This window comes from Penicillium riverlandense, assembly GCF_028828495.1.
Source record: "Penicillium riverlandense strain IBT 135883 chromosome Unknown utg000008l_segment0_segment0, whole genome shotgun sequence".
NCBI classification, from domain to species: Eukaryota; Fungi; Ascomycota; class Eurotiomycetes; order Eurotiales; family Aspergillaceae; genus Penicillium; species Penicillium riverlandense.
Window position 1 is genome coordinate 165,868 of NW_026643199.1, and position 21,360 is coordinate 187,227.

Below are 21,360 nucleotides of genomic sequence, written 5' to 3' on the forward strand. Positions count from 1 at the left end.
CCCTTACTCATTGGAAGAGAGTGACTAATGTTCACGCGGCAGGCCCGATGACCCCGATCGCTCACCCAACCAACATCTCTGCCTGGCACATCTGAAGTGCGCTCGGGCGATCGCGTCGATCGGTGCTCGTCACGTTGCCAATGATCGAGGGTAAATTTGCTATTTGCTATCTTCCATTTGCGCTAGTTAACTACACTACACAGTATAGAACGTGGTTGAGAAGAACTGGTTATGAAGTTCGGTGTGATACTACGCTTAGGCCTGAAGAATCATAAATTACACAGGAGAGAGAGACCCTACTGACCTACTGAGATGTCATATGCCAAGACATGCTGTCGCGGTTTGTTTACGCGTTTGCTTCTCTGTACGAAAGAATTATGTCTGGCTTCCCCTGGATATTGTCTTGTAGTACTCGGATCGTCGATGGGACTGGATCGAGAGGTACAAACAGTATGTCTTGGCTCTTGGCCGGATGGCCGATCCGAGACAATCCAGTATGGTACAAGCTGGGGAAACGGCTTGAGAGAACAGTCCTATCACTCGGTGCAACGCCCAGGGGGCATCGATCAACAATCAACACCAATAGACCGAAATAGCCACAAATAGCAGAGAGGGTCTCCTGAGTCTGGGCGAACCCGATCGCCCTTGGCAACGCAGTTTCGATATCCCTTCTGCACTGCCTCATCGACAAACTAACCGTGCAAGATGCATGGACGATGTGCCGTAAGTTGCGGCAATGTAGGGTCCTCTTGGCGCCGAGAACAGCCTCTCCCCCTTTCACACCAGCTCTGGCGTCGGGTACTGGCCCATTGTTGATGGCTGAAGCCAAGAAGTATCCATCAACAAGGGGTGGAATCACTACTGCCTCCCTGATATGTATGTATGCCCCCTGATCTTCCTGCCGCGCTTGGCAGTGCTGTTGCCAGTCCGTCTGCTGCTCAAGGTCGCACGGGGCGCATTCTGAAAGTCGGGCAATGCCCAGCCTGCTTAGCGGTTGGAACTATTAATCGCTGCTTGCCAAGCACGGCGGAAAGGGGTGGGTTTGTCTGCGCTGCGCTGCCGGTTAGATCATGATCTGCTCTGCCCAGACTGGAGAAGTGGAGGTGATTCGATTCGATCGCTGGAATCTTGGGCTGTACGCCGTCTGACTGCGTAGGGGGTGTGGCCAAGGCTGGCCATTGCAATAGTTGTATTGATGGTGGATTCAAGGTCTTGAATCTTTCAATGTCTTGGCCATTGTGTTTGTTTCTTGGGAGGTGATTTTGAAATCATGTCTGACAAGGACACTCAGTTAGGGCAAGAGGAGAGCAAAGAGAGGAAGTACTGACCACCTACAGCACCCCTATCGGATCATTCCTCCATGCTGGGCAGTCCTAGCTACTATGTAACTAGCAGTCGAGTAGGAATTATTGTCTAAGCGCACCAACCGCAACCTTCAAAACAACCCTAAACGTTGACATCCCGGTTAAACTCCATCTGGCGACAGTTGCATCGCTCCGGGACCGAAAATGCCTCATACATACTAATCCTCTGCCCCCTAACTAAGTAATGCACGTCCATCCTGTTGTGAATAATACTCTAATCTAATTGCTCCCAAAATCGGCCGCTTATCGGTCGCCGCTAGCTCTCGCTGGTGCGCCCCGTCTCTGCCCGTGCCATCCTTTGGTCTGTGACCCCCCAACCAGCACAGTTCACACTTTATTCGAGTAGCGGATGGAGACCTTCTCCGGTCGGATCAGTTAGGAACCTTTCCACAATCCCAACCTTTTCGAGCCACTGCCATTGGTTGTACCCTCGAGCCGACAACGGTCAGTCCCGTTGGCAACAAGCTCCCTCTTCTTCGAACGCTGACCGGTTCGTGACAGCTAACAGGGGCTATGCCGGTTTCGGACATCTGTACATATAGTCGCTGCTGTGGGGGATCTCCTTGGGACTCGCAGAAGCTTGGTGTATTATTCATTAACGCTGGGCCTGTTTTGCTCGGTTTCAGGTCGGGGGAGTAGGTAGGTACTGCCCGCCGCCCACTAAATCTGAAAAGAAGTGCTGAATCTGTAACACACGCGGGACGGGCTCGCGATGACTACGGTGGCTGACCGCTCGTCTCACAAACGTGGCGGCCGTGCTCCATCTCGTTGCACGAGCGTCCTGCCGATCGGAGCGGACTTGCCATGTCCACGCGATGGTGGGCATGACAACGATCGGCCGGGAAGAGGCAGGGCCAAGAACCGGTCAGGATGGCCCAATGAAGGTTTGATACTACTGTACTACTGTACTGTGAGTGTGACGGCAGCCGATCGCAGTGGCGGGCGAGGGAGAACAACTCCGGGTGTAAAAATACGTCACAGGGGAGCAAGGGAAGGGGACCAAGCTGTCCAATTATTGATTTCCGCGCCAAGACACAGCGCGCAGAGCGCGGCGGTTATACATAGACACGATGGATTAATCCCGGATTTGGAATTGGTTAGGGCTTGACCAAGGCTGACCGGACCAGGCACACAGGCACCGGACTGTAGTGACGCTGCCATCCACAACCGTAGTTGTGGCTTAGGGTTCGCCCCCGACAGAGACGCTGGAAGGCAAGAAGATGGGAAATGCCCAAACAGAATAGACAAGCGAGAACCCACAGTACATTATCCGTCAGAGAGTTAGGAGTGGACCGTATTTATTTTTGCGCTGGCACCGCCGGTGGAAGTGATGGTCTCTCGAGAAACGACCCTGATCCGGTTTAGTCGGCGACAAAATGCCTCATACTGCTGGGGTTTCATGAGTATTTTTCAGGACTCCAACCTAAATCACCCGGTCCACTTATGAAACAGTAATACATGGATCCATATTAGTACTCTGGTCACTCTTTGTGAATGATTTTGATTCCCTAACACTGACTGTAGAAATCCAAAGAGAAACCACCTAGCGTGCGAAAGGAGAAGAAATCTCCGTCGCCGCATGCATCGGAGCTGCTGAGTCAGGCAGCGTGGCAAAAATGGAACAACAGAAGAAAGGGAAAAAATTTCATTACGGCGCTAGGCCCAAAACGACCTGCCGCTTTCCCGTAACGACGGCGTAAGTATCATCACTCGCATCCCACTTACACTAATGACTTCCTTCCTTTCCCTTCCCCCCCCAAATCGTGCCTGAATTCTTCCTTCCCTTCTTATTCTCGACCTCTTCCCATCTCTCTCTTCCTCTCAAACACTCTCCACTCTCCACTCCCCCCTATCTCCATACTTCGAGTCTTCGCATTCTTGCGAGCTCTTATCGACCACTGCGCCTCCCCAGCACAGACCATATCAAAAGTCTTGGGAGGTATCCGACATTTCCTCGGCGCTCGATCATCCTAGAGCTGCCATTCTTGCACAACCTGGTTGTTCTTGGCGAATCTCCTGTCCAATCGTCCCTCGATTCCACATCCTAGTCAATCATGCGTTTTATATCATGACGGCAGTCCTATCCGGGACACAGTCTGTTCCGCCCTCCGGGTTGATCGGCCTCCGTGATCGATATTGAGAAAGCGCAAGAACTACAACCGTCATCGACTTGAACATTGCTTCACAACCTTTGGATCTTCTTTGACTCCTCCCGAATTCTTTTGTGGTATGAGAGAACAGAATGGCCCAGTCCCGTGGCGACCGTCCGTTTTCATCATTCCACAATCTCTTGAAGATGATTCTCTCGCCCAGCAACCCGTCCACCCGGCCGACGCACGACGATGCCGACCTGGCCGACGACGTGGATGAACCGCCAGATCACCGTATCCATCATGCGACCACCATGCACCCCGAAGATGTCATCTACACTCGTCCACCCATTCCCGATCGGAAGGAATCGCTCCTCACCCGTGCCCTCAAGAGCAGCCCCGAGATGTCTCCTACCGACCAGCATCCTCCCTCCCTCCAAGACTCGACATACATGTACCGCTCCTATCCGCACAGCAACATCAGCGGCATCTCCACGGCAGAGCTGACCAGCGATGGTGGCTTGACGAGCCCGTCTTCGTCCAACACTCCCAGCCCGCCTCTACCTCCACAAATGATGGGCAAGCCAGGCCCAATTCTGGGCCACAAGGAGCTTGCGCCCAAGGTGAAGGTAGTCGACACCAACGAAAACACCGTGGAAGCCAACCTCGGGCGCAAGCGATGCATTAGCTTCGCTTGTGGCCGCAAGACCGAACAAGAACCGCCAACCCCGGCACCTCAACCGGAAGAAAAGAAGGACGTGGCTCCTGAGCCGCTCAAGCGGCGGACTGCCCTCACCTTCGTGTGCCCCGGACGAGACTTGGCTAAATTGCGAGACCGCTCGCCTGCAGCCACACGGAAGGCTGCGTTCCGCACGCGCTGCCGTGGTTCCCCAGCACCCGTCGGTCGCAAGCCCTCGCCAGACCGAAATGACGCACCCTCAACAGAGAAGGCGACCGAGATCCCGACGCCCAAGGGTGTCCCCACCAGTGGTCTAGGCAAGTTCGAGGAATCCGAAGCTACTCGATTTCACGAATTCGCCAGCTCGGTTGAGGAGGACGATGAGTGGGTGAACAAGGCGGCTGAATACTCTCAAAAGATCACCTTGAACGACTGCATGAAGAAGGAGATGGCCATTCGACGGCTCGGCGAAGAAGCTGAAGAGGAGGCTGAGGAGGAAGACGAAGATGTCGAGGATGCTGCCGATGATGACTCCACCATCCATGACTTTTCTTCGGATGACGGCAACGAGTCCGACAACGAAGCCGGCTTTGCGGATTCAGACGAGAGCGACGACGACGAGTACGAATTCTGGGCTCTGTCGCGCCCGACTGCGGATCCTCCCTCCCCTGCTTTGGACATCCTTTCTCCGCCCATTGAACGTCGTGCCTCGAACACCTCTTGGGGCTCGATGACCGATGATCACCAAAAATGGCTCCCGTCTCCCGTGCAGCGCATTGCTTCTGCTCGCCCTGCCAAGGTCTCGAAGATGCGCCCGGCCACCCCCAACCTGCCAGACAGCACTGATTTCGTTTGTGGAACTCTTGACGAGGATCGCCCTCTCGAAGTTGCCTACAAGTCTTGCTTGGAGCAACGGCGTATGTCGAAGCACATCCTCATTCCCCAAGATATCGACCCCAGCTTCCCCACGAGTGATCCGGAGGATGAGGAGGATGAGGAGGACTGGTCGAATGACGACCTCGAGGAGGTTGTTATGCGCCGTGAGGACTCGAGTCGCGGCCGAGCAGAGGGATCGGCTCGTAAGCCATCTCCGCGGCATTCGCCCAAGCGTATGGTGTCCCCGCCGCCTCGTCGTGCCGGCCGGTCATCTCCCAAACGCCTCAAGTCCCCTCCCCCCGTCTGAGGACCAAGTCTCCTTCTCCCGATACCAGCAAGTGGGCCGAGGATATTCCTCTCGCCCAGTCACCCGACGGTCTCAACATCAGCCATCTGGTGCAGCGGCCTCCTTTGGTGCGCACCAAGTCGTTGCCACGGACTCCTAACCCGTTCTTCACTGGGTTGGAGAAGTCGCGGCAGGGCAATCCGCCCTGGACCGAATCTCCCGAACGTGAGCGCTCTCGCACCCGGGAGTTGCACATGCGCGGCCCCGTCGACATTGTCGAGGGCCTCGAGAAGAAGCGTCAGAAGCGCAAAGAAAAATTCTGGCGCCAACATTGCCGCAAAGCTGCCAAAGAGCAGATGGAGCGGCGGCCGACCCCCGGCCATGGAGCCGAACGGATGAAGGAGCTTGGCCTCGAAGTTGCTGAGAGGTGCAGGGCTTACGGTGTCGGTCAAGACACCCAGCTCGTCCTATCTGTTTAAGGCATTCCTACCCTACCCACCCCTATTCTACCCTGTACATATTTTTTTTATTAGTTCGGTCTGTGACCGGACGCCATTCGCTTTACATACTTAACCTGATGGCCCTTTTTCCTTTTTTCTTATTAATCCTGGCGGATCTCTCTCGCTCTTTCTTTTGCATTTCCTATTTGCTGCATGGGTTCCGGAGCATATACCCCCTTTGATATTTGCTTGTATATGGATACAGCGGGAGGATGATTGGAGTATGATATGAACTAGAGAGACAGTACTATATCAGTATTTCAATCCAATGAATAATAGTCTCTATTTGTCTTTTTGTGTATAAATCTCGGAAGACTTGGTTGTTGCCACCGCCGATCTTGCTGCCTGAGGCCACCACTCACCACAACCGATCCCCGAAAACATCACCGCAACCTGTCTTCTTGCTTCTCTCCCTCCCCGACTCCATCCACGCTTCAACCCCCAGCCCTTTTCTGGACTGTCCACTCCATCTCCTCTTCCTTCGTGTCGCGGCTCCTCCGTTTACTGAAGTGCTTGTGCCTGTCGCCATGTGGATCGTCAACTGGTGTAAGTGCCGTCCAACCCACCCATCACGGTGTCTATAAAAGCTGGGCAGAGCAACAAGGGGGTTTTTTGTTTGGACATCGCACACAGTCCAGGCCCGGCGTTGGAGATGCTGGGTCCTTCCCCCTGGATACTGCGACTTCCAATACCCGGGATGTTTTGAGCCGCGGTTCCCTGTGGCGTGATGCTTGTGACTTGGGGACAGCGGGAGGGATGCCATTATGTATGCCGTTACTGATTTGATCTCATACAGTCTACGATGTCCTGGCATCGCTGGGACTTATGAACAAGCATGCCAAGCTCCTCTTCCTCGGTCTGGATAACGCCGGCAAGACGACGCTGCTCCACATGTTGAAGGTGAGTGCTGTTGATTTGCATGGATGAGACAGACAGATACTGACCGTTCCATCTGCAGAACGACCGCGTTGCCGTCCTCTCCCCCACCGCACACCCAACCTCGGAGGAACTCGCCATTGGCAACAACCGGTTCACAACCTTCGATCTGGGCGGTCACCAGCAGGGTGAGTCCAGCCAGCCCCCCTTCTTCATCCACCTTATCCAGGCCCTCTAATACTGTGTGATAGCCCGCCGCCTGTGGAAAGACTACTTCCCCGAAGTAAGCGGGATCGTCTTCCTGGTCGACGCAAAGGACTACGAGCGCTTCCCCGAGTCCAAGGCCGAGCTCGACGCCCTCCTCGCCATGGAGGATCTGGCCAAGGTTCCCTTCTTGGTGCTTGGAAACAAGATCGATCACCCTGATGCCGTGAGCGAGGATGAGCTCCGCCACCAGCTTGGTCTGTACCAGACTACCGGCAAGGGCAAGGTGCCGCTTGAGGGCATCCGGCCCATTGAGGTCTTCATGTGCAGTGTTGTTATGCGGCAGGGTGAGTTTATTTTGTCCACATTTCGAGAATTTTGTGGGATGCGTGCTAATTTGTTGTGCCCTGTAGGATACGGCGAGGGTATCAGGTGGCTGTCTCAGTATGTCTAGACAGAGTCCTGATAAAACGGGACTCGCGTCTTCGCTGCTGTTGCTATCTTTCCATTCCTCAACACCGCTGTTAGGCGTCTTTGCTTTGACTTCTTTCTGCTTGAGACAAGCAGTACGTAAGTCTAGATGGACTGGCTGACCGGATGGATGGACGCAACTATCACTGAACCCGGAATGAAATGAAATTACCCAACAACACCCCATCATAAGTCACTTTTTGCCCTTGTTCCCTCGACTCCCCCTTTCGCTATTTCCCCCAATATCTAGATTTCCCCCCCCTCAAGTGTCCTTCTTGTCCCCCTGACTTCAAGTGCGGATGTCTACTTCTATTCCTGTTGATCATGTCCTTATTACCTTACTACCTATCACTGTTGCTACAATCCATGGCTTTTAATTACGAATTCTTTTCGTGTTATCTCCTCTCTTCGGTTCAATTGGCTCGGTGAGGTTGCTGGTTAGTGTACTGTTGTACTTACAGCTAAGCAGTTGCATTTAACTTCAAGCGACATACCTGAACCTCCCTCGGGTTTCTATAGGAAAGATAAAAAACCAAGTCTTTTTAGTGACTTTCCTTCAGTGGCCATGACAGATTGATCAGAGTATAACCGAACATACGATTACAGGTTGCAGAACAGGACTTGCCAATATCAGCCCACTTATGTACAAGGGACTGCGGGGGACAAAGCCAGTCCCAACGTGGCAGGTCACTCACCCCGCTGCACCACCGGAGTTGAGATGGCATCTTTAGGAATACTCTTGCAGTGGTATATGTAGGAAGAATAGTTAGCCCATTCGGCCGAGCAGGTCAACCACGCCAGCATTGTAATGTAAAAGCAATTTTCTGTTCGCTCAGCTGTAGGTACCAAGGGAACCAAACCCGGCGAATCCCACCTGGGGCAATAGATAGTGACAACCTATCTCCGGCTATGATGACCTTCAGTTCAGATAGCTCCACCTGGCACACTTGGGAAGGCAGAGAGAGAAAGAAGGAAAGTAGTCAAAAGCGATTGATATAGATGCTGGTGATCACGTGCTACTGATTGTTCCTGGGCGGCGGCCCCACTTACATAGTCCTACATACCCACCAGGATGGGCACAAGAAAGACATCACTAGAAGACAGCGGAGAGAGGTACATGAAAGAGCTAAAATCCAAAATGAGCCTTGAATTTTCGTTTAATTTAAGTCCTGAAGAGGATACGGGATGCGTCCGGCGTCCATGGTCTGGTGTCATAATCTAGTTCTGTCTGAGAGACCCGTCGACTGGACGGGCAAAGTCTCGATATTAGGCTCACAATGACGGAACCGAACTACCTACGACTTTTTCATCTCCTGTTTCTCACTCTCTTACTCTCTTTTATCTTCGCTCTCCCTCATCTGCTCTCATCTATCTTCAGCCTCACTCAAACCAGCAAAATCCTCAACCAACATGTCTCCTGACAGCTGGATAACCATCGGAGGTCAATTCACTATATACATCATGGGAATCTTTACAGGTTTCATGATTGGCCAAACTTACCAGGAACGGGTTCAGCGCCTACAGGAATCAAAGGATGCACAGAGCAGTCTTTCTGTTGAACTGGCAAACCTCGAGAATGGTACTGTCACTGGGACACTCCCGCAGAAACCCGCGGGGGTGGCGTTGGCATAGATATTGAAACAAGGTAGGCGTTCATCCACGGAGAGAGACGACGCTATCTTAAAGATTATCTCTGACTCTTCTGGAAGTCTTCAGTTTCGCTCGATCTTGCGGGTATTTGCATCGGAGACAACAGAGGAATGGTCGAAATCAGTGAACCTTTTGAAACGTGTTGGATGCTTCACAGACACCATACTTTGTGCTTTGTACATGCTTTTCATATTGAATTGCTTTGGTTATCTGAGCACAGGTATAATGGCTATCAAAAGAATTGTTTCTCTTTATATACACCTCAGTCATCCAAGATTTACCTTCCTGTGAAGAGATGGGAAAGACCTTGGGCTCACACCACAATCAAAAGGCTTGCGCTGTGTATGCATCCCTTTAGACTATACTCAAAGTGCTTCCTCCGTATCGAAGCCTTGGAATGATTGAAGGAGTTGAAAATAAAGTCCATGCAAAAGCTGAACACAAAGAAAGCAAGTAGCTCATCAGTTCGTCAATACCTATCTGCCCTGGGAAGCGTGAAGGCCCTAGAGCAGACTAGATGGATCAGCAATGGAAAGTAAAGATTCCCCATGCATGCATGCATGGCCCGCGGAATGCGCCACACGGGAACTACAGATGCATTCCCCACTCATGCAAGAGGATATCTCTTCCAACTTGCAGATATGGAACTGGTCTACTGATTTCTTTACGGACTGTCTATCCATCCAGAAGATATGGGCGCTAGCCGACCTACCTAGTCACATACCTTGTTGAGGACAATGTAGCTAAACTAGTGGTATCCAGAGCGAGTTTACCAGAAGCGGCATTACCAGAGCAGGTGAAAGAACAGAGAAATGGATGAAGACTAGAATAAGAAACGATAAACAAACAGAAGACAACGACATGAGCTTTCAGAGAGAAAAAGGTGAGCGGGAAGGGGAGGAAGGGGGAAAAAACTCAAGATAGCACTAACAAAACCAGTCCCACCCCTTCCAGGATGCCGAAAAAGTAAAAAACCGTTCCAGATGATAGGAAACAAAAAGGAAGAAGACGGGAAAAGAAAACAACTTGAAAGAGGACTCATTCAACTCCGCTTGGTGTGTCGCGCAGGTTTCGGCCATGAAATGATGATTTGATGCGGGGGGTTTCGCATGTTCGCACGGGTGGCCGGGGTTTGTTGCGTGTATGGTGTTGGGAAGGGGTGAGGATATTATCGGCGTGTTTCGAGAAGAAGAAAAAAAACGAGATGATAAGGAGGCCGGCACCGCTGTGTGGGGTTTGTTGTGGGAAGAATGGTAAGTTCCCTCGATCATCGCGCATCGTTTCGTACTGTAGAAATCCGGGGACTCGCGGCGGAGGTTGCATGAGTGGTTGGTGTGGTGGTATGTGTATCATACGTGGAGGCGCCGTGAATAGAATTGACTGTCAAGAGACTTTATCTCCGCCCGAACCTGCTGCACATGGGGAAGCTCGTATTGATTCTTATTTCTTCTTTTGCTTGCGCGGAGGAGTAACGGGCCCGCCGGAGCTCATGCCACCGTAGACGTACTTTTGTTTCTTTTCCGCTGGTTTCAGGATCTATAAAGAGAGAGAAAAAAAGTGGTTAGTGTTGGAAATGCCTTGACAAAAAGAGACAGCTCACCTGGAAGGAACAGAGAAGACTCTCGTCGACACTCATCATGGCTCCCGCATTGTCGAATTCACCGCAGTAGTTGGGCGCGCTGAATAGAGTGACCAACTGACGCTTCGAGAAGAACTCGTACCCATCCTCCACGACTTGATGCGCGCGGCATATCAAATCCATGTCGTGTTTTTGCAGGAAACGCGAGACCACGTCCGGACCAAAAGTGAATGATACACCACGGTCGTTCTCGCTCCAGCCAGTGATGTCCTTGTCGGGATCGGACCACAAAAGATCGCAGAGCAGGCCGCAGTCGGGGATCTGTTGTCAGTGTCAGCGCATGGGGCCTTCAGCTGCGGAAAGCTCGGCCAGAAGGAACAAAAGAGAAAACGTACATCCGTAGGGCGCATGACTCGGCGAATCTGCTCCATAGAGTTGAGATCGGGGCTCAGACCGCCGTGCATGGTGAAGATCTTCTCGTCAATGATGGCTGCAATGGGAAGGCAGTTGAAGCAATCCGTGAACGTCTTCCACAGCTTGATGTTATATCGTCGCTTGCACTCATCGTAGAATCCGTAGATACGGTTGATCGAGGCGCACTCGTGGTTCCCGCGCAGAACAAAGAAGTTCTCGGGATACTTGATCTTGTATGCCAGAAGGAGGCAGATGGTCTCGAGGGACTGCTTGCCACGGTCGACGTAGTCGCCGAGGAAAAGGTAGTTGGCTTCCGGAGGGAACCCGCCGTATTCGAACAACCGCAGGAGGTCGTAGTATTGGCCGTGGATATCACCGCAGATCTAAGGCGAGGACACGTTAGACCCGCGGGCTCCACCCGTGAGGGTGCAGAGACGCGCGACTTACCTTGATTGGGGCCTCCAACTCCAGCAGTATCGGCTGAGATATGAAGATCTCTCGGGCCTTGGTGCACAGATAGCGAATTTCGGACTCCAACAGCTGCACCTGCTTGCCCGGCCGGCTGCCCCTCACCTCCAGCAGCCGATCAATGATCGAGTCCAGATCCACTTCCTGGTCGGCCATGTCGGTCGGCCTCTAACGAATGACACGAAAAAGAAGAAAAGGAAAAGGGAGAAGAGGGATGGAGGGATCTGAGGAAGGAAGAGGTGACTTCCGGAGCGATCGGGAGGAGGGACGGTAAAGATTTGATGACGCGGCGGCTATGTCCTGTCACACTCAGGGTGATAAGTTAGCGAATCTCAAAGATCCCGAGATGTTTCAAAACGGCTGCAAATGGGGTCCCGAATATGGACGTGTGGTTTTTTTTTCCTTTTGCCATCATTCCCCCTTGAGGGAGTTTGGTGGGCTCGTGCGAGGGAAAACAAAGATCCGATACAAAGGTGACCGACCTACCAAACCAGAGTTCAACGAGACCAAGAGACTCAAGAATAAAAGAAAAGGGCCCTACGGCCGCGGAGTCAGGGGTTGGACAGAGAATCCAGACGAGGTGGACGATGCGCCTGCGGAGAGTGTGTCGGATGCGTGGATAACACGGAAGGGCGGACGGGGAGCGGCTCCTGGGCGCCTCAACGGAAGTTGGGGCTGAGCGAAAGGCGGTGGGAGTCGATTTGGTCAAGGCCGTGAACCAAGCAGACGATAAGAATCGACGCGATGGCGATGGGCTGATGAGGTTGGGAGAAGCGGGTTATGATGGTGAAGGAAGGAGGGGTGTGGGAAGGGAGTCAGGGCAATCAAGGGAGAAATTTTTTTTTGGGCCTTGGAACTCTTCGCAGGCGATCGGTCGGGGGGGAGATGACAAAGGTCGCAGGGATCCAAACAAATGAGGACGGGCGTTGGGAAACGGAAGTCCGAGAATTGGGGATGGAAAGAGAAAAGAGAAGGAGGGAGGAGGTGAGAACACGAGAGAGAGCGAGATTCTGGCGGGCGAGAAAAGCGGGAAGCGGTGTTTGCATTGCCTGTTTGGCTGGGCCCTTCGTTATATATAGATCCGACCTCTGCAGGCCTATCTGTGTCCCGCCTTCTCGACTAATTACTATACCAACACTAGTCATGATGTAGAAATCTCTTTCTCTTGCTGGTCTAGACTCGAGTGAGACATTATCCATAGGATGCAGAGTCTATAATGTCATTGTCCTGCGAGTCTCCACCAGGCACCGACCCGATAAGACCGGCGGTACTGAAAGCTGACACTTGCAACTATTATTTGCCTAGGAATTTATTTATTTACTGCAGAGTATCGCTAGGAGAATATCCGGAAGGGTATGTCCACATCACGGGCCAGGACTATAGTCTGTCGGGGGAGTATTCTGCTCCAGCTACAGATCGAGATACCTTCCTCAGGAATTCAGGGAAATGTCCAACGACATCCGGATACGACAGGCCACATCACTCGACCTCGACACCATCTCCCACATTGCAGTAGATGCCCACCGCAACGACCAGGAATACACCCATCTCTTCCCCCAACGCGAGGAGTATGTCGAGGCCTATCAGAAGGATTTTCGCACCCACGTCAAGCACCACAGCATTCTCCCGAATTGCTTCGTGATGGTCGCAGAAGTGGCCCCGTGCAAACAATTAGCCGGGTAGTGCTTGTGGAATCATGACACGGAGACAGAGTCCTGGCGGATATTAAAGAAAGCTCGCTGCAAAGCTAGTAGTTAGTATGCAGGGGAGTAAGCAGCGGAGTTGCATGCATGCATCTCGAATATGGATATGAATAATAACATATCTGACTGACAGAGGCTAACAATGCTCCGCACCATCACAACATCAGAAACAGCATACCATTTCTCCATGCTCTTCAACCCAGCCGCCTCATGGAGCCATGCTCTCCACCTAGGCAACGATGACGAGCACTACAATGACCCCGATTACGCAGAACCGCGCGACTCCTGGGGGATCAATTAATTGGCTGTAACCTCTGCTTTTCAGCGTCGCGGTATTGGCTTGCGACTCGTGCAGTGGGGGATGGATCGAGCTCGCGGGGTGCCGGTGAGGCTGTCATCGACGCCGGCGGGAATAAGGTTGTATGAAAAGGCCGGGGTTTATGAGTATGGGACTTGGAAGTGAGCTCGGCAGGTGGATGAGGTGTATAAATTGATGCAGTGGGATCCTTGTCCCTGCTTTAGGTATGAGGCTTGTTTCGCGATATATCTCATGCAGCCTGCATTATTTGTGATCTGGCAGAACAAAAAGACTTGGAAAACACGGTTTATTTTGAGAATCTGGCTCTTCGCGCTTCATGTCTCGTGCTATCAGAGAGAAACAACAAAAACTAAATAGCACCAGGGGAATAGGGAAAAAAAAAAGGCAACAGCACAATATCCACCAACGCCAACTCCAAGGTACAGACAGGACACGCCAGCGCGTGTCTTTTTGAAAAACGGAAGCACAACAAAAGCACAATAAAAGCAGAAGGTTCAATCGGCCGTAAATTTGTTCATACATCCGACCCACCATATCTCGTGAGTAACCAAAAAAAGCAAAACGCCAGAAACAATGCAATTTGACGGGAGCGGAGTCGTCGATTGGAAGGTCTTCGTAGAGTTGAAGAGTAGCCCATTTGTGGCTTCGGGTTTCGTTTCAACCCAATAGACGCAAGAATGCCACACCAATGTTCTCGGAAGATTATGAAAAGTGTATCCTGAAAATAGGAAGGCAAGAATCGAAGATTGTATCGGTTCAGCCGCTCAATGTCCGGCCACCGCTCACGAGAGCTTGGCCGTTGGCGCGGGCAAGAGAGGGGGCTGGCAGGGCTGCCGAATGGTCCAAGCCAGAGCCAGCCAGATGAGCTGTTAGGTCCCTATGAGAGCTGTCCCAGGCATGGTCTCCCAGTACTGTGAGCCAGCTGTGGCCGACCTCATGCCGCAGAACCTCCAACTGTTGACGGCAGAGTTCTTCGTCCAAGGACCAATCCTTGATCGTGGCCGACGGTTGCATCAAGGATGGCTGCAAGGGTGGAGGACTTGGGGAGGTGACCTGCTTTCCGGGGCTCTGGATGCTGGACGATCCAGATTGGGTTCCGCTATCCAGCTTCCATTGGGGATCCGAAGGGACTAGGATAGATGGGTTCATCGTGGTTTGGATCTGTTGAATCGGGAGCACCGGAGGCATCGCTGCGCCCGTACTGCCGAGTCCATCTGCCATAAACGGGTTGTCCATCGAGAGGTCGACAATTCGGCGCCGTTGAATCTTCTTTCGTCGATTCGACCCCCCTTCAGCTTCATTCCGCTGCACAACCCGCAGCCGCGAGTCCCCCGCATCCTGTGACGACCGCGACGCTGCAATACCATCGGGGAGTACCGCAGTGGCAACTTTGTGTACAACCGTTGACTGATCTGCCGCGCTCGACCGCACAACCGGTGCACCTTCGGGCTCCGCTGCTCGGTCAACGAGCTGCTTTCTCTCCGAGTATCCCGGGGTGCGGCCGTCGATGATGATGTCTTCTGAATAACCGGGAGTCCGACGGAAGAGGTTCATGATCGTGACGCGATAGCCGGAGTGTGTCTTGGTGAACGGGTTGCCAGCCACCCAGATCTCCCGTATTTCAGGAAGACCGGTCAGTCGGGCTATCTCGGTGGGGTCCATGAGGTTATTGTCGCGTAAATCCAGTCTCTCGAGAGACAGCAGTCTTTCAATGCCAGCGAGTGAACGGAGACGGTTGCCGCGGAGGTTGAGGGCTGTAATAGCAGGAAGGGGGTTCCGGGATAGTGAATGTAGAGAATCTATCATACACTGAGAGAGATTAAGGGCCCGCAGAGACATCAAGGATGCGAGACTGTCGGGGATCTCGGTCAGAAGGTTCGCTGACAGATCCAGGGAGTTCAATGTATTGGCTACGGGGGCCAGACTGGCGGCGGAGACGGACGTTAATGAATTCTCCGGAAGGCCCAGATGTCGCAAGAACCGCCATTTGGACGGGTGAAGCACTCCAGGGAGAAGGGTGGAGGAGCTGCCAGTGCGGTAACCGCCCGACGTCTCGCTCGAGTTTGAGCTCCCAGAGCCCGTGCGTCGAATACGAGACGACTGACCCCGGGTGTGGCGGTGGCTCTGCTTCGAAGTGGGTGGTCGAGTCGGCGAGATGCTGTCGGCCCTGGCGCGGATTTTTCTGTCTGCCCCCTCCGACCCAGCTCGCATCATCGGGACCGCTTTGGGGCTACTGCTAGTCCCTAATCCAGTGCCTGCGATAGGGGATCCAGGAGCAGAAAGGGGGATGGCGTGGTCCATGCCCGGGGGAACCGGCTGGGAACCTGAACCGGTGCTAGCAGTCCATCCGAGCAGCGGTGATTGCTGAGACTTGGCGGACCGCCGCCGACGCCGGTTGATATCATCCAGCACGATTCTCGTCAGGAGGTCCGCCGGGTCGTCTAGGTGAGCACGTTTGATGGACAAGGTGCGTAGTTGCTCGGACAGTCGGTCCCAGCCGTAGAAGGAGCGGTAGTCTATGTCAATGATCTCTAAAGCGCTCAGGTTCTTGAAAGAATGTAAGGGTACAGCCGTTTCGAAAGGAAATTCCTCATATCCACGAATCAAACGAGCGCGGTGGTCCGGGGCGAGGCGCAGACAGGGGATCTTGGTGAAGGCAGAGTAGAGATACTTCAAGTCTGCCTCTATGGCCGCCTTGGCTTTCTCCGATCGGGAGGGCGAGTCTTTTGATCCTAGGCCAAATGAGGACCAGAGGCCACTCATACCGGACATGACGCTACGAACGCTGGATACGGAGTGGATGGAGTCCCTATCCCCCCTGGACCGCTGGGGCTTATTGAGAAAGGAAACGTAGGACTGCGACACCTCGGTATGGATATTCTCCAGTCGAACGTTCATAGGGCCCACGGGAATGGAGAGGTCCTCGAAGCGCGAGAGCAAGTAGAAAAGATGGTGGGGGGTCAGGGTGAGCTTGGCCGGCTTCAGGGTTTGCGATGCAAACTTGAGCGCCCCGAAGGACAACGCCGATGCCAGGGAGGTCGAGGAGAAAGAACCCGAGCTGGTCAGGGACTGGGGGGTTGCGCCATTGGTCTTCGAGGGCTGGCGTCGCAGCTGGAGAGCGTTGGCGAGCGCCTTCTCGTGGGTGCGGATGAAGCTGGCGAGATTCTAAACGGGGTCAGTGAAATTGAGGAAGGGAGAGTTCGTTCGGGACCAACCTTGATGAAGAGTTGTCCATCTTCTGTGTTGAGTTTCTCCATGGTCGTCGAGGTAACGTCCAGACGGACCAGGTCTCAGCTCCGAGCGAGCTCAGAAGATGGAATCGCTCAGCAGGTATGGCCAGGGAAGGGAGACATCTTTGCTGGTACAACCAGCAAGAAGAGAGAGGGAGAGGGAGAGTATGGTGGAGAGGTAAAGGGAGTGTAACAGTGAGGGAAAAAAAGAGAGCGAGAGAGCGAGAAGGAGAGAGAGAGACAGAGAAGGGCCGAAGCGACGGTGCGGCGGGCGCTAAAGACGACGGGCGCCGATAACCCAATAAATCCGTAATAATCTGGTATCACTAATTGCCTCTCATATCGGCACAGTTTATTTTTTATTTTTACTTTGGCTTTAGAGTATATTATCATCCGTCCTCCATGAGTGTGGTGGCAACGCTCCGTTCTGACTGGTTCTAACTCTCACGATGATCCAAGTTCCCCCACCTCACGTCGTCCCGCTCCACCCAAGAAAAAAAAATAACAAAACAAATCCTAATCAGTGGCGGCCGCGCAGTGATCACCAACAGCCACACCACATGCAGGCCCGGGTGGGAATGCCGAGTCGTCGGCTGATTGGTGTCTTGAGGGAGGATATTTGCCAGTCTCTTCGGGGTCATGAACCATCGTCAGCTCGCATTGACATCTGACATTCCTCTGACTACCGCATCGGGCACAACACCATGATAACTCTCGCGTCACACGGCGCCCCGCAACTATTCTTATCAGTCACGACCATGGTTCGGGGTCACCCCTTCATCTCATGGATCTCATCTATGTGAGGGATGTTTGGCATTATCAACCATGGCCGATGTCAAATTTACTTTCCCCCCCTGAAGTATATTTGGTTCGGATCAACAGCGCGGGGTACTTTGCACCACGGACGTAGTAGGTTGTCTGTCCTTGGTCCGTACAGACTTCCATTCCACGACTGTTGATCGCAATGGCCATTCCCCAGGAATGAAGACACACATGGGAATGCATGATCGTCCGTTGGATCGGCCGCCCCTCTGACCCTCTCCCCCACCCCCTGCGTGGAAGTTGGCCCCGAACCCTTTTCGAGGAACCCGGGCAATCCTGGAGGTTTAGGCGATCCCGTCGGAGTGGTGGCTATGGTGTCTCCTGATAGGTGGAGACCTCATTTGCAGATGCCAAGAGGTAAGCGGGGGACTAACTAGCGGCCTGCAGAGGGCCCAATGCGGATCCGTGTAGGGTCATTGACGGCTCAAAGAGGGCTAAGGCAACTTCAACGAGGCAACGGGCAGGCGGCTATCGCGCCATCGGAGATCCGATGGTCTGAACCCGAAGGCAAACAATGATGAAATGGCGATAACGTAGTAGTGATGTCTCAGCTGGGAGCGTAGGACATTGTAGCAGGGAAGGAATTGCTTTTGTCCAGTGGAACCACTAACAAGCGCAGTTGGCCCAAGCTGAGCCTAATGAAGCACCATTCCGTGCATCCAGCGCGCCACCCAAACTGCAGCTGCTGCAAATCATCCTGTTTCACCCCGTTGGGATTCGCATACGACTGGGGGCCACGACGATCACCTGACCAGCCATCGTATGTATACTACGAGGTAGGATTAATTTGTCAGTAGGGACCAGAAAGTATTCCGCACACCGAACCGCACTTCGTCGTCGCATCGCCAATGAGATCCTCCTATCAGATCGACGAGTCCGAGTCCGATATCGCGCAGTAGCTCGTCTGCGCGGCACGTTAATACGCAGTGTGATCCATGCTCCAAAGTAATTCTCCCGATGTGGCATCTGCCTGCCAATAGCAATTGGGAGATTGCCATCTTCACGCCGGGTTCGCCGCTAGTGACCATCTAGCGGTGAGATAGAGCGTGCCACTCGGGGACTACGGGGTGTGTTTGATCAGCACAGATTCCTCTGGTGGGATGTCCCTCAAATTTGGAGGGCTGAACGCTCGCAGTCGTTGGTAGGCGGGGGACACATTCCAATCTTGTCTCGGTCTGGGGGTGAGCGGCCAATGTCGTTGCGATACGGGCGATCCAGCAACCACAGTAGCATTATTATTGATGAGGCCGAATTCCGACCGAGGGGTGATTCGGGTGTGGAATGTTAGCAGGCCCATCTCGCCTACGTCTCCGTACAATTGTAGTATGTCTATCTACTGTATGTCCCACATATGCCGGTTCGGGTTACTGCCGGTCACCAGCCACCGGTGGATCGACTGTGGCTGGTGCGGATACCACGTGACGCTGATGTCATCACCGCCAGCTGCAGTCAAGGTACGAGACATGACCGTCTCCAACCTTCTCTCTCACTTCTGTGCCAGCATGCCTGCTCTCCGAACATGACCTTGGACGAGAAAGCCCCCGATCCATATGACCCCATCGGGCTTCCAGACTACGATCGAGAATTCATCGATCCCGACGACCTGCGCCGGTTCGAGAAAGCGTTAAATGCGCCCGAGACCAACAACTTGACCTTGGTGGCCATCAATGACTGGCGTCCGATCAACCAGAAAGTCCGCAAGCGCCGGAAAACCCCGAAGCGAAGCAAGGATGAGACGCGGGAAGGTGTGCTCTACACAGTCCTGAAATGGCCGTTGCTGGTGACGGTGTTCGCGTGGATCACCGTGCTCAGCATCGGCTACGTGCTGATCCGGGTGTATATCTTCTTATACGAGCAACTCGTGACTTGGCGCGGCAAGCGCCAGAAACTACGCCTGAGCCTGTGGACGAAGTCCAATTACCCGGATTGGTTGAAAGCTGCCCAAGATCTGGATGCCCATCTGGGCAATGTCAAGTGGAAGCAGGAGGATGAATATGCCTACTACGATCACCTGACGATCAACAAGGTCGTGGCTCAACTGAAAGATGCCAGGAAGGATGCCGAGTGGGAGTTGCAGCACCGGCGCATTGGCGCTAATGAACCGCCTGCCGTGGAGGAGCTGCAAGCAATCCTCGAGGCGTGCGTCAAGAACAACTTTTCCGGGGTGGAGAACCCTCGGGTCTACAGTGAGGCGTACTCGGGAACAAAGGACTTGGTTCAGGAATACATCGACGAAGTGCACGCTTGCATCAAACTAGTTCTTGACAGCAAACAAATTGACAAGGAGGCCAAGTACCGGCACTTCAGACACCTGGACACCAATTTCGGACGCACTGCCCTCTGTCTTTCGGGAGGAGCAACCTTCGCCTATTACCATTTCGGGGTCGTAAAGGCACTCCTGGATAATGACGTCCTGCCGGAGATCATCACGGGTACCTCTGGAGGTGCGCTGGTGGCGGGCTTAGTCGCGACGCGCACCGACGAAGAACTGAAACACCTACTGGTGCCAGCCCTCGCCCATCGTATTCGTGCCTGTCACGAAGGCTTTTCCACGTGGATGCGTCGCTGGTGGCGGACTGGTGCTCGGTTCGACACCCTCGATTGGGCCCGACAATGCAGTTGGTTCTGCAGAGGGTCCACTACCTTCCGGGAGGCGTATGAACGGACGGGCCGCATCTTAAACGTCACCTGTGTGCCGTCGGACCCTCACTCGCCGACAATTCTAGCCAACTACCTGACCTGCCCGGATTGCGTCATATGGAGTGCCGTGCTGGCCTCCGCCGCTGTTCCAGGGATTCTCAATCCAGTGGTGCTAATGACCAAGAGACGCGATGGTACACTCGCCCCGTACTCATTCGGACACAAGTGGAAAGATGGCAGTCTACGCACCGATATACCCATCAAAGCGCTCAATCTGCATTTCAACGTGAATTTCACCATCGTTTCCCAGGTCAACCCACACATCAACCTCTTCTTCTTCAGCTCACGAGGCACCGTCGGACGGCCAGTGACGCATCGCAAAGGACGCGGCTGGCGCGGCGGATTCCTGGGCACCGCGATCGAACAGTATATCAAGCTGGACCTGAACAAATGGCTCCGCGTTCTCCGGCACTTGGAGCTTCTCCCTCGACCAATGGGCCAGGACTGGAGTGAGATTTGGCTACAGAAATTTAGCGGCACAGTGACTCTCTGGCCGAAGACCGTCCCGTCCGACTTCTATCATATCCTCTCGGACCCCAGCCCAGAACGACTAGCGCGCATGCTCCATGCGGGCCAGCAAAGTGCGTTCTCCAAAATTCAGTTCATCCAGAACAGACTCAAAATCGAGCGCGCAATCATGAAGGGTTTGAAGCAGTGCTCCCCGGCAGGGACCGTCGGGGGTCGTGCCCTTTCCCCGATCCTGTCTCGCCGGGTAAATCATCCAGAGCACGAGCCCTCGGATGACGACGCACTGGTCCAGCGGTTGGACGAGAACTTTCCCGAGCGGGACGGCTTCAGCTCCAACACTTCGACTACGTCCTCGCGCCCTGAAACCCCGGCTTCTCGCCGGCGGAGCAGTATTATCGAGGAAATGCGCCGCCAGTCGGCTGTGTTCTTTGACGATGACATATACACCGACGAGGATGCCATTATCACTTGATTCTGATATGGCCATGCTTTCACTAGACGGCTCCGCTGTCCGTGGACCTTTCCCCATGGGCCATGACGTCGCACAGCCAGCGTCGGTTGGAATTCGAACCACCTCTTCGGGACACCCGCATTTCTCGCTCTGCTAATGAACCTTGTCCCTCAACACCCCGCGCGTAGACAATATTACTCGACATGACAG

At 53.6% G+C, this 21,360-nt stretch overlaps 6 protein-coding genes across 6 annotated transcripts; 4 read left to right on the forward strand and 2 right to left on the reverse strand.

Moving 5' to 3' along the window:
* Positions 1-3,606: 3,606 nt before the first annotated feature.
* On the forward strand, positions 3,607-5,774 carry N7474_009059 (DUF2457 domain-containing protein; the record flags this gene model as incomplete). Its single annotated transcript, XM_057200469.1, has 2 exons — positions 3,607-5,242; positions 5,299-5,774. The coding sequence occupies 2 exons, from the start codon at positions 3,607-3,609 to the stop codon at positions 5,772-5,774; spliced, it is 2,112 nt and encodes a 703-aa protein (XP_057048456.1).
* A 548-nt stretch (positions 5,775-6,322) lies between these two features.
* Positions 6,323-7,329, forward strand: sar1 (Arf family GTPase SAR1; the record flags this gene model as incomplete). The annotated part of the gene is made up of 5 exons (XM_057200470.1): positions 6,323-6,341; positions 6,592-6,695; positions 6,754-6,859; positions 6,923-7,222; positions 7,289-7,329. 5 exons carry the CDS (start codon positions 6,323-6,325, stop codon positions 7,327-7,329), a joined length of 570 nt encoding a protein of 189 aa, XP_057048457.1.
* Positions 7,330-10,436: 3,107 nt separating this feature from the next.
* On the reverse strand, positions 10,437-11,613 carry glcA (type 1 serine/threonine-protein phosphatase catalytic subunit GLC7; the record flags this gene model as incomplete). Its single annotated transcript, XM_057200471.1, has 4 exons — positions 10,437-10,532; positions 10,597-10,896; positions 10,971-11,372; positions 11,437-11,613. 4 exons carry the CDS (start codon positions 11,611-11,613, stop codon positions 10,437-10,439), a joined length of 975 nt encoding a protein of 324 aa, XP_057048458.1.
* A 1,290-nt stretch (positions 11,614-12,903) lies between these two features.
* On the forward strand, positions 12,904-13,140 carry N7474_009062 (uncharacterized protein; the record flags this gene model as incomplete). Its single annotated transcript, XM_057200472.1, has 1 exon — positions 12,904-13,140. The coding sequence occupies one exon, from the start codon at positions 12,904-12,906 to the stop codon at positions 13,138-13,140; it is 237 nt and encodes a 78-aa protein (XP_057048459.1).
* A 1,095-nt stretch (positions 13,141-14,235) lies between these two features.
* On the reverse strand, positions 14,236-16,736 carry N7474_009063 (leucine-rich repeat domain-containing protein; the record flags this gene model as incomplete). The annotated part of the gene is made up of 2 exons (XM_057200473.1): positions 14,236-16,644; positions 16,695-16,736. The coding sequence occupies 2 exons, from the start codon at positions 16,734-16,736 to the stop codon at positions 14,236-14,238; spliced, it is 2,451 nt and encodes an 816-aa protein (XP_057048460.1).
* Positions 16,737-19,050: 2,314 nt separating this feature from the next.
* N7474_009064 (patatin-like phospholipase domain-containing protein) lies at positions 19,051-21,171 on the forward strand (the record flags this gene model as incomplete). The annotated part of the gene is made up of 1 exon (XM_057200474.1): positions 19,051-21,171. The coding sequence occupies one exon, from the start codon at positions 19,051-19,053 to the stop codon at positions 21,169-21,171; it is 2,121 nt and encodes a 706-aa protein (XP_057048461.1).
* Between the last annotated feature and the right edge of the window lie 189 nt (positions 21,172-21,360).